The following is an 11,471-nucleotide window of genomic DNA, read 5'->3' as shown; positions in this document are numbered from 1 at the left end:
TCGACGTGCGCCTGGTGTTTTTTCTCTTTTTCTGTTTTTCTGCTCGGTCTGTCTTTTTCTCTTTTTTTTTTTAATCGAATTGTGGGCAGGAGCTGGGATGGTGTGGGGGGGGGAATGTGACCCTTCCTCACTGACACGCGTGTACTCCTGCGGTGGCCTGTTGCTATGTTGCTTTCTGTGCCCGGTGAATAAAGTGTCCTGAAATGTGTTGTCTGAACTGAGTGGCATGTGATGTGTTTTTCTCCATTCCCCCCGCAAAAAATTCCTGCTCTTGCTGGAATTTACACCCAAAACTGATGTTTTTATAACTTTGGCCATTTTAAGAGGTATGGACTTCAACTCCCAGAAGTCCCCAGCCAGCATGGCTACTTCATACCTCTTAAAGTGCCCGAGGTTTTTAAAAAAAAACACCAACATTCTGGTAATCAAAAATCAGAAAAACAACTCCTGATTTTTGACCGAATGAATCTTTTCCCTCATTTTGCCATCTTAAACCAATTATCCCAGTGTTTTTCCGTGACCCGTCAAAAGCACGGAGGACAAAATCGCGCTCGACGAAATCGCGCATGTGACGTCATCACAGCGCGACGAAAAAAAATAAAAATTGAAATAAAATTAAAATTAAAGCAAGCCGATTCACATAAAGGTAAGGGTTAGGGTTAGGGTTAGGGTTAGGTTAAGGGTTAGGGTTAGGTTTAGACCGTTAGGGTTACGTTTAGCATTAGGTTAAGGGTTAGCGTTAGGTTTAGCGTTACGTTAACGGTTAGGTTTAGGGTTAGATTTAGGGTTAGGTTAAGGGTTAGGTTTAGGGTTAGGTTTGGGGGGGTTAGGGTAAGGTTTTAGCTTTATTTTTACATTTTTCGATCACAGCGCGATGTTTTCGTCGCGCTGTGATGACGTCAAATGCGCGCTTTCGTCGAGCGCGATTTTGTCCTCCGCGATTTTGTGCTGGAACCGTGTTTTTCAACCTCTGTCACTTTAAGATGCCTGGACTTCAACTCCCAGAATTCCATGCTTATGTGAACTTCAACTCCTAGAATTCCATGCTTTCTGTGGATTTCACCTCCCAGGATTCCAGGTCTTAAGATATGTGGAGTTCAATTGATGAAGCCTTTATGACAGGGTTTTTGAGTCTTTACCGCTTTAAGATGCGTGGACCTCAACTCCCAGAATTCCATGCTTCTGTGAACTTCAACTCTCGGGATACTGTGCTTAACATAGATAAACTTCAACTCCCAGCATTCCATGCCTCTATGAACTTCAACTCCCATGGTTCTACCTGCTTAAGACAGGTGAGCTTCAACTCCCAGAATTCCATGCTTCTGTGAATTTCAAGTTTCAGGGTTCTCTGCTTAAGACAGGGGAACTTCAACCCCCAGAATTCCATGCTTCTGTGAACTTCAACTCCCAAGGTTCTACCTGCTTAAGGCAGGTGAGCTTCAATTCCCAGAATTCAATGCTTCTGTGAACTTCAACTCCCAGGGTTCTACCTGCTTAAGGCAGGTGAGCTTCAACTCTCAGAATTCCATGCTTTATGTGGATTTCACCTCCCAGGATTCTAAGTTTAAGAGGTGAACTTCAATTCCCAGAATTCCATGTTTCTGTGAACTTCATCTCCCAGGGTTCTAGCTGCTTAAGACAGGTGAGCTTCAACTCCCAGAATTCCATGCTTCTGTGCTTCTCCCAGGATTCCAGATCTTAAGATCTGTGGACTTCAATTGATGAAGCATTTATCCCAGGGTTTTTCAGCCTTGGCCCCTTTAAGACGCATAGACTTCAACTCCCAGAATTCCATGCTTTTGTGAACTTCAACTCCCAGGGTTCCATGCTTAAAGAGAGGTAGACTTGGTGCCCTCTGAACTTGGTTGTTATGTTCCAGACGTTTCATTACCCAAACTAGTTGACATCCCCAGTGTTAGACTTCAATTCCCACAATTCCAAGCTGACTGGGGAATCCTGGGAGTTGAAGTTCACAGGGCCTCAAATTTCCGTTGCTTTGCTCGCGCGCTCTCCTTCCGCCCATGCGCCCAGCCTAAATAGGACGGCATAGAGCCGGGGCAGGTCCATCACAATTTCCGCCCACAATTTTTGCAACCGGTTCAGGCGAACCGGTACAAACCGGCTGAATATCAGCTCTGTCCAGGATTCTGCACCAGTCAGTTGCCAAGCATCTGAATTTTTTATCACACGACCCTGGGCTTGCCACAAAGGTTGTAAGTGTGAAAAGTGGCCCTAAGTCGCTTCTATCGGTGCCAGTGTTGCTTCAAACGGTCACTAAACGAAGCGTCGTAAAGTCGAGGACTGCCTGTAGCAAACAGACGAATTTCCAAAGCCACCCCCCTCTATAGGGACGAATACAGGTCCATTCTTCCCCCCCCTTCCCCCTTTTAAAAGCCCCCCACCCTTGCCTTCCCCAGGACATAAATGGCCATGTCCCCGCAGCTAGAAATCCAGCAGCTCAGCTCAACGGCCAGACGCAAAACGGGTAAAGTCCCTCGTTTTTTTTTTGTTTTTTTTTTAATAGACTACTCAGCTGCTTTTCTCCACGTTTTTAGACGGCTTGATCTGGCCCGTGCTCCGAGTCCGGCTGGCGGCTTTTTTTTTATCCGGCGAAAAGGTGAGGGACTTGGATTTGGTGTTGGGCGTGAGGGCGCTTTTGCCCGCCTCCGGCGTGCGGGGTCCGCAGATGGCCTCCAGGGCCTTCAATTCGGTGGTGGGCTTCTCCGCCAAGAACTTCAGCACCCACGAGACCTTCAGGATCTCCAAGATGTTCAGCCGTTTCGAGGCCGGGCGCAGGATGCGACGGATCAAATCCTGGAAGGAGATGCATTTTTATTTATTTGAAACGAGCCGATAATCCGGTGTTGCTCGGGTATTTATTTATTTATAGGGGGGAAATATCCGGACCAAACGTAATTTCTAATGTTGGATTTCCCCCCCTTGTGGAGTACTGTGAAACCGTTACCATGGCAACGCCACTGCACTGCACAGGAGAAGCCATTTTACAGCAGTACGGTAGAAGCCGTTTTAAGGCACAACAGGCTGTATCTTAACAGAACACACACCCCAAGGGGTTTTAGGAGTGTCTTACCCACACAGTATTTGTTTCCAGAGGGTAAGTCATCTGTGTACCAAGTTTGGTTGAGATTGCTCGAGGCGTTCCAGAGTTATGCTGGAACGTACACACAGACGTTTTTATATATTTAGAATAACAAGAATAAAAATATTTTAAATTTTCGTCATTCGCATTTCGTTTTTGGCTCTCTTTCGGCCATCTTTCTTTCACAACGCTATTCCACCCTTTCTTGATATTTGTGTAATTCTTGTTGTCCAGTGACGAGTTGGCTGTGGTGAGTTAATAACAGAATAAGAGTTGAAAGGGACCTTGTAGGTCATCTAGTCCAATACCAACACCCCACTCAAGGAGGGGACCCTACACCATTTCTGACAGATGTCAGTCCAATCTCTTCTTCAAAGATTCTAGTGGTGTCCAGACACCCACCCACCCACCCTGGCCCCCACTGGGAAGGGAGCAAGGCTCAGCCCTGCTGGACAGTCGATTTTCTAAGTGGCTTAGACCCCCCCACACACACAAAAAAATCTGCTAAAGTTAAAAGAAGGCATTTGGAAGCAAAAGAAGAGTGGGATGAATGAAAGAGAGAGAGGGGGGACTGAGGAGAAAGGTAGCTGTGAGGGACGGGAGGCGATGGGGATGGATGGACGAGTGGAGAGATAATAAAAAAAAAAACTAGGAAGGAAGGAAAGAATGAGGAGAAGAAAGGAAGTAGATAGGAATGAGAAGGAAGGAAAGAAGGGAGGGAGGGAAGAAATAGAGGGAAGGAAGGAGAAAAAAGAAAGACAGAAAAGGAGAGAAGGGAAAAAAGAGAATAAGAGGCGAGGAATGGAAGGAAGGGAGAAGAGGGAGGGATGAACGAAGGAGGGAGGAAAAAAGGAATGAAGGAGTAGTAGGAGAGAAGGAAGGGGAGTGAGTGAGGAGGGGGTTCCACCATAAAGCCGCGGTAGACTAAAGCGCGCTCGACAAAAGCGCGTACCTGACGTCATCACAGCGCGACGAAAACATCACGCTGTGAGCGGTAAACTTAAAATTAACGCGAAAACCTAACCCTAACGCTTAACGTAACCCTAACCCTAAACCTAACCCTTACCTTTATGTGAATCAGCTTGCTTTAAAATCACTTTTTAAAATATCTGCGGTCGTATTTGTCGCGCTGCTGATGACGTCACGTACGAGCTTTAATTGGGCGCGCTTTAGTGGACCGCGGTTTTGACGTGCCACGGAGGAGGGAGGGAAGGAAGGAAGGAAGGAAGGAAAGGGAAAAGAGGGAGGGGAAGGAAAAGGGAGGGAGGGAGGAACAAAGGAAGTGGGAGAGAAAGTGAGGGGAAGGGAGGAAGAAGGGAGAGAGGGAGGAAGGAAGGAGATAGGAATGAGGAGAAAGGAATATCAGAATGAGAAGGAAGGAAAAGGGAGGGAGGGAGGGAGGGAAGAAATAAGGAAGGAAAGAGAGGAGGATAGAAAAGGGGAGGGACAAGGGAGGAAGGATGGAAGGAACGGAGAAGACGGATGAACGAAGGAGGGAGGGAGGAAGAAAAGAATGAAGGAGTAGTGGGAGAGAAGGAAGGGGAGTGAGTGAGGAGGGAAGGAAGGAAAGGGGAAGGAGGGAAGGAGGAAAGAACAAAGGAAGTGTGAGAGACAGAGTGAGGGACAGAAGGAAGTGGGAGAAGAAAGGAGAATGACGAGGGAAGGAAGGAAGCAGGGAGGAGAGAAGAAAGATGGAAAGAGGGAGGAAGGAAGGAAGGAAAAAGGAATTAAGGAATACTGGAAGGGGAGTGAGAGCAGGAATGGCAGGAAATGGAAAGGGAGGGAGGAACAAAGGAGAAGTGGGAGAGAAGGAGAAGGAGGGAGAGAAGGAGGGACAGAGGGAGGAGATACGGAAGAAGGAAAGAGGAAGGAGAAAGGAATGAGAGCAGGAGAGAAGGCAGTAAGGGGAGGGAGGAGGGAAGGAAGGAAAGGGGAAAGAATGGAAGAGAGGGAGGTAGGAAGGAAGAGGGAGGAAGGGAAGGAACTCCACACATCCGCAGCCTGCCAAGGTGGAGAAATCCCCAGTTTGGTCGTAACTGTAGGCCCCATCATCCCCAGTCAGCAACGCCCAGAGGGTTAGGGTTAGGGTTTCCCCCCTCACCTTAATCTCGTCGTTGATCTGGACGTGGCTGGGGAAGTTGACCTCCTTCTGCGTCTCCCGGAGAAGCTTCTTGAGGTTGGTGTCATCGAAGGGCAGGTGGGCCACCACCAAGGTGTAGAGGATGACCCCCATGCTCCAGGTGTCGGAGAGGAAGGGGTTGTAGGGCAGGCCGAGAAGGATCTCCGGGCAGGCATAGGCAAAGCTGCCGCAGTAGGTCTGGCTGAGGTGGGAGAAACAGCTCATCATGCGGTACGACGGGGTGGGCGGGGGCTGCGTCTGGGGGGCCACCATCTTGGAGAAGCCGAAATCCGAGATCTTGATGTTCTCCCGCTTGTCCAACAACAGGTTCTCCAGCTTCAAATCCCTGCCGGGTCAAGAGAGGAGAGGTGAAGCCAAGGCCACACACACAACTAACTGGGCGTGGCCCGCCAGCGGCCAGCAGAGCTGGCTGCAGATTCGGACAGTGAGCGGGTTGGAGAAGGAACATGGGCCAGTCCTGGAGTCTGGGGAAGACTCTGATGAGGGCTCCGTGTTGGAGGCAGAGAAGGGGCTAGAGCCGTCCGACAGTTATCAGCTGCCTTCAGAGTCGGACATCAGTGAGGCAGAAGAGCAGCTGGAGCCTGTTCCCAGTGTGCGCATGCGCAGAGTTGCCAGACGACGGGAGCAGCTAAAGGAACCAGGGTCGACTTGGGAGTAAGGCCACAGGGGGATGGCAGGGATGGTTTCCGGCAGGCACTACTCATGGCCGAGCGCGCATGTGCACTTCAATAAAAATTGTTCTGTGCATGCGCAGAAGCCAAAAACAAGATGGCGGGGCCTATGGCGCCACCGGGAGAACCGGTTCGGGGGTGTGGAAGGCCTGGGTCGCTGCCGGTTCCAGACACCCAGGTCACCAAACCACTACTGCTTCGGCCGAACTGGTAGGAACCCACCACTGGTGGATGGTGAATGGCCCCTCCCAGAGGGAATAAAAGAGGAGCGACAGGGGAGTGGAGTTTGCAGGAGACAGTTAGTTCATTCCTGCATTCTTGCCAAGTACTGGCTGGCCGCTCTCCAAGCCTGATCAAGGTCGGTAATTGTGAACTATCTAAAGGGGTTTATGGGGATGAGGACTCAGCTTCGTGCTGTTGTGGAAGCCGAGGTCAGAACACGGCCCTCCCAATCCTGCCGCGCGCAGTCCTCGACTTACGACGGGGACCTTTGGAAGTTACGATGGCACTGAAAAAAAAGGGACTTTTGATGACCATTGTTCACACTTACCACCGTGTCCGCATCCTCGTGGTCACGTCATCCGAATTCAGACGCTTGGTGATTGATTCGCATTTGTGACGGTCCCAGGGAGTGGCGTGGACATTTTTGTGGCCTTCAAGGTGGGGTGAGGGGGTCCAGATTCGCTTAACAACCATGTGACTAAGTTTAAAAACTTCAGTGATTCACTTAACAACCATGGAGGAAAGGATGTAAAAGGGGGCAAAACAACGGTCTCCCTTAGCAAACAGAAATCTAGGCCTCCATTCTGGTCGTAAGTCGAGGACGGCCTGTATTTTTCTGAAGGCAGGCAGAGTTGCGTGATTTATAGGTAGTCCTCCACTTATGACCACATTTCTGTGGCTAAGGGAGACCGTTGTAAAGTGAGCTTTGCCCCATTTTACGACATTTCTTGCCACAGTTGTTAAGTGAATCACTGCAGTTAAGTCAATCACACGGTTGATAAGTGAATCCGGATTCCCCATTGACTTTGCCGGACAGACGGTCGCAAAAAGAGACCACGTGGCCCCGGGACACTCAACCGTCATAAATACGAGAAGGGTCTGAATTTTGACCACATGGCCATGGAGAGGCTGCAACAGTCAGAAGTGTGAAAAATGGTCATAAATTGCTTTTCCCAATGCCGATGTAACTTTGAATGGTCACTAAATGAACCGTTGTAAGTCAGGGACTACCTTGTATCACCCATTTTCCAATAAAGGTAGCCCTCCATTTCTAAGGAACTTGGGGAAGGAGGGAGGGAGGGAGGGAGGGAGGATGGATAGAAGGAAAAAAGGGAGGGAGGGAAGGAGAAAGGAGAGGAAAGAAGGAGGGGGAAAATGCTATAAAAGAGGAAGGAAAGAATGGATGGTGGGAGGGAGGATGGATAGAAGGAAAAAAGGGAGGGAGGGAAGGAAGTAAGAAAAGAGGAAGGAAAGAAGGGATGGAGGAAGGAGAAGAAAGGAGAAAAGAGGAAGGAATTAAAGGATGGTGTCAGGGAAGGAGGGAGGAACAAGGGAGAGCGAGGGACGGAGGGAGGGAGGAAGACAGGAGGACAGAAAGAAAGGGAGGGAGGGAGGAAGATAGAAAAGGAAGGAAAGGAGGGAGGTAAGGGAGGAAGGAAGAAAGGAGAGGGAAGGAGAAAAGAAGGAAAGAAGGGATGGGAGGGATGAACAGGGGAAGAAGGGAGGGACGGTGGTAGGGAGGAAGATGGAAGGAAGGAAAGAGAGGGTGGAAGGAAGAAAGAAAGGGAGGGAGGGAAAGAAGTAAGAAAAGATGAAGGAAACAGTGGGAGAGAGGGTGGAAGGGAGAAAGAAAGGGAGGGAAGAAGGAAAGAAGGGAGGGTGGGTGGAAGGAAGAAAGGGAGGGAGGGAAGGAAGGAAGTAAGAAAAGATGAAGGAAACAGGGAGGGAGGGCAGAAGAAAGAAAGGGAAGAAGGAAAGAAGGGATGGGAGGGAGGAACAAGGAAGAGAGGGAGGGACAGTGGTAGGGAGGAAGACAGAAGGAAGAAAAGAAAGGGAGGAAGTAAGGGAGCATACAGAAAGGAAAGAAGAGAGGGTGGAAGGGAGGGAAGTAAATAAGAAAGAGAGCGAGGGAGGGTGGAAGGAAGGAAGGAAGAAAAGAAAGTAGGGAAGAAGGGATGGTGAGATGGAGGGAGGGAGGAGGCACAATGGATGGAGGGACAGTGGTAGTGAGGAAGTCGGAAAGAAGGAAGGAAAGGCAGGAAGGCAGAAAATGGATAGAAAGCAGGGAGGGAAAGAAGGAAGGAAGGAAGGAAAGAGGGAAGGGATGGAAGGAGGAAGTTCCACCCATAAACTTGCCAAGGTTGGGAAAGATTTCCTGTGAAAACAAAAGAGAGGCAGTGTGGTGTTTGATTCCTGAGCGGCCTTCCTCAAAGGCCCGGAAGAACGTTGACTCCAACGGATCTCAGTCGAGATCCCGATTCCGGACCTCCGTTCGAAAGCCGGCCAATTAAAAAAAAAACCCCAAGGAAGCCTTGAACTCCCCACCCCTCCAATCCCTCTCACCGATGCACGATGCCCTTGCCATGCAGATAGGCGATGCCCAGGGTCAGCTGCGAGAACCACTTGCCAGCCAGCGCTTCCGAACAGGCCCCGGATTTCTGGATCCATTCTAAGACATCGCCGCTTGGTGCCAACTCCATGATGATGTAATGGCGGGAGGTGGTCTCGATGGCCTGGTAGAAACTGATGACGTATTTGTGGCGGAGGCTCTTCATCACCTGGAAAAGGAGAGAAGGCGCATGTGTGTGTGTGTGTGTGTGTGTGTGTGTTTTCGAATCACACCCTGACCCATCTTCCACTGCAGGAAAAGTCAAATATCTTTAGAAACTAAATAATGATAAGACCTAGCGTGGATTTTTATGTGTGACCCTAATAATGAGTTAGCAATAGCAGTTAGACTTATATACCGCTTCATAGGGCTTTCAGCCCTCTCTAAGCGGTTTACAGAGTCAGCATATTGCCCCCACAGTCTGGGTCCTCATTTTACCCACCTCGGAAGGATGGAAGGCTGAGTCAACCTTGAGCCGGTGAGATTAGAACCGCTGAACTGCAGATAACAGACAGCTGAAGCTAGCTATCCAGTTTGTTGTTCAGCTGACCCACTAACAAACTGCTGAATGTCACTTTGCAAACCTCTTTCCGAGCAGCTTTTCAATTTAAAATCCAAAGTTTGCAGCTTTAAGACTTGTGGACTTCAACTCCCAGAATTCCACAGCCAGGCATGCTCAGTTCCGATTTAAAGCGGCAGTATTTGATTTTCCCCTTTGCTGAATCTCCTGGCTGAAAAGCGAGTTTCCTTCTTTCTTTTTCTTTCTCTCTCTCTCTCTCTCTCTCTCTCTCTCTCTCTCTCTCTCTCTCCTTCCCTCTCTCTATCCTCCCTCTCTTTTAGTTTTTAAAGCCTTTTTTCCCCTTACCTGAACCGACAGGGAAATAAACTTAAATTTAAAAAAACTTCTGACAAAGCTTCTTACAGGAGAACAGGTTCGGGGGCGTGGCCAGACCATCATTACTACCGGTCCTATCCGGTACGCCAGATTTTTATTACATCTTCTGGTGTACCGTACCGGGAGGAACCCACCTCTGACCCCCACCCCCACCGAGAATAACCTGTATTTCCCGGGGTAAGAATTTCGTGAGATAATCCTCCGAGGCCTTCTTCTTGGAGATGATCTTAATGGCCACCATGGACTTCTGCTTGGAGAAGTAAGCTTCGTAGACGGTCCCGTAGGAGCCGTGCCCGATGGCTTTGCCAATTTGGTAGCCATACTGGTCCATCACCGAGACGTACGGCGTGGAAGTCGAGTGTTCCACCATGGCGGAAAGCTCCTTCCCCGGGGAGAGCCCTTTCCTTCCAGAAACCGGCCGATTCGATCTCGGCTCTTGGGAGGTCTTTAGAGGTGGGGCAGAAGGGCCCGCCGCCGAGGGGGGTTGATGGGACGACGTCTTGCTTGATCCTAGTCGGGATATCTCGAGAACTTTCTATAGAAAGGGCACACCATTCCCCCCCACAGCGGGTTCCTCTCCTCAAAGATCTGGCAGAGGAACCTGTGTTTGGTTCAGAGAGGATCAGGTGGCGGTGGGGATCCACTGTCGGGATCCACTTCTCTTCACCCTATTGGGTCTAGGATAGGAGCACCCACAAAGGAGGGCTTCCCTTTGACACTATCAGAGGGATAAAGGGCTGCCACCTCCAAGACCTTGAAGGGTTGACCGGAATCACCTCGACTGGGTCCCACCAAGATTCCTGATGATGCCATAGCCATGTTGAAGCCTTCTGTCTACCCTGATTGGCCAGTGGGGTTCTGGTTACCGTAGAGAAGCTTCTAGAAATGACAGCATTGTCCTCCAACCTTGGAGGAATGTTCCACCGAGTCTAAGAAGGAAAGAGAACAATGGAAGGAGGGACGCCGCCCGCCCCCCCAGTTTAAACCATGCTTTCCATGGCAATTACGTTCTCCAGCCTTAGCATCGTGAAAGATGGGTTGACTTCAACTCCCAGAATGCCGCCTTTTCTGGCCTTCGTTCGGCCTTTTCGTGTCGTTTGGCCTCTACACAATTCAGTAAGCCTTCCGAATAATATGAGGTGGAAGGGACCTTGGAGGCCTTCTAGTCCAACCCCTTGCTCAGGAAGAAGATCATTCTGGACAAACTTCCAAACTTTCAGTGATGGAGCACCCACAGCTTCAAGTGGCAAGCTGTTCCGACGATTAAATTGTTCTGTCCGGAAATTTCTCCTCAGTTCCGAGTTGCTTCCCTCCTTGATTAGTTTCCATCCCTTGCTTCTTGTCCTGTCTTCAGGGGCTTTGGAGAATAGCTTGGCTCCCTCTTCTTTGGGGTAGCCCCTGAGATACTGGGACACTGCTATCATGCCTTCCCTAATTCTTATTTTCATCACACTAGACCAAGGGTCGGCAACCTTAAACACTCAAAGAGCCATTTGGAGCCGTTTCCCACAGAAAAGAAAACCACCGGGAGCCACAAAGGTCCTAACCGGAAGCCCCCTGTTCAATTCTGGAGCCGACCGGAAGTCCAGTTCCCCCCACCATAGAGTCTCCTCCTAGCGCGGCGTCCTTTTTCCTCTGCCTGTCATAACCGAAAGCCCTATCAATTGTGGAGACAACTGGAAAACCTTCCCCTTGCCATTGAGTCTTCTCCTGGCACACTGTGATTCTCTTCCCCCGCTCCCCCACCGGAAGCTCCTCTCAAAATTGTGGCGCCGACCGGTGACGGAGCCGCAGCAGAGGGTGGAAAGAGCCACATGCGGCTCCAGAGCCGCAGTTTGCTGACCCCTGCATTAGACCTACCTAATCCCCGCAACCGTTCTTCATATGTTGTAGCCTCCAGATGCCGCAAAGAAATCCAACCTCTTTTCCAAGGCTCCAGAAAGCAGGATGAGAGACAATGGATGGAAACTAATCAAGGAGAAAACCAGGTCTAGGAATAAGGAGAAATATCCTGGTAGTGGGGATAATTAACCAGTGGAACTGCCTGCCACTAG

General features: G+C 49.9%; 1 protein-coding gene and 1 long non-coding RNA gene across 2 annotated transcripts; one reads left to right on the top strand and one right to left on the bottom strand.

The window, feature by feature from the left end:
* The first annotated feature begins 746 nt into the window (after positions 1 to 746).
* On the top strand, positions 747 to 3,237 carry LOC106555179 (uncharacterized). The gene is made up of 2 exons (XR_001313977.2): positions 747 to 1,292; positions 2,525 to 3,237. It is a non-coding gene; the product is annotated as an uncharacterized LOC106555179 (long non-coding RNA).
* Positions 2,530 to 9,787, bottom strand: TSSK4 (testis specific serine kinase 4). The gene is made up of 4 exons (XM_087714254.1): positions 9,581 to 9,787; positions 8,477 to 8,691; positions 5,202 to 5,565; positions 2,530 to 2,814 (listed from the first exon to the last, which is right to left on the bottom strand). Exons 1-4 carry the CDS (start codon positions 9,785 to 9,787, stop codon positions 2,530 to 2,532), a joined length of 1,071 nt encoding a protein of 356 aa, XP_087570380.1.
* Between the last annotated feature and the right edge of the window lie 1,684 nt (positions 9,788 to 11,471).

This window comes from Thamnophis sirtalis, unplaced genomic scaffold (assembly GCF_051295495.1).
Source record: "Thamnophis sirtalis isolate CommonGarterSnake01/CBP01778 unplaced genomic scaffold, rThaSir2_p1.2 scaffold_4, whole genome shotgun sequence".
Taxonomy (NCBI): Eukaryota; Metazoa; Chordata; class Lepidosauria; order Squamata; family Natricidae; genus Thamnophis; species Thamnophis sirtalis.
The sequence above is the reverse complement of the archived record's forward strand: the minus strand, read 5'-3'. Positions and strand labels throughout refer to the sequence as shown.

Bases quoted from the DNA above. Each gene is read 5' to 3' on its own strand.
- TSSK4 (XM_087714254.1), bottom strand. From the start codon at position 9,787: ATGGTGGAACACTCGACTTCCACGCCGTACGTCTCGGTGATGGACCAG. The intron at 8,692-9,580 runs GTTATTCTCGGT...CTCCTTTTCCAG, and splicing joins TCTTACCCCGGGAAATACAG to GTGATGAAGAGCCTCCGCCA. The intron at 2,815-5,201 runs GTGAGGGGGGAA...ATCTCCTTCCAG, and splicing joins AGATCAACGACGAGATTAAG to GATTTGATCCGTCGCATCCT.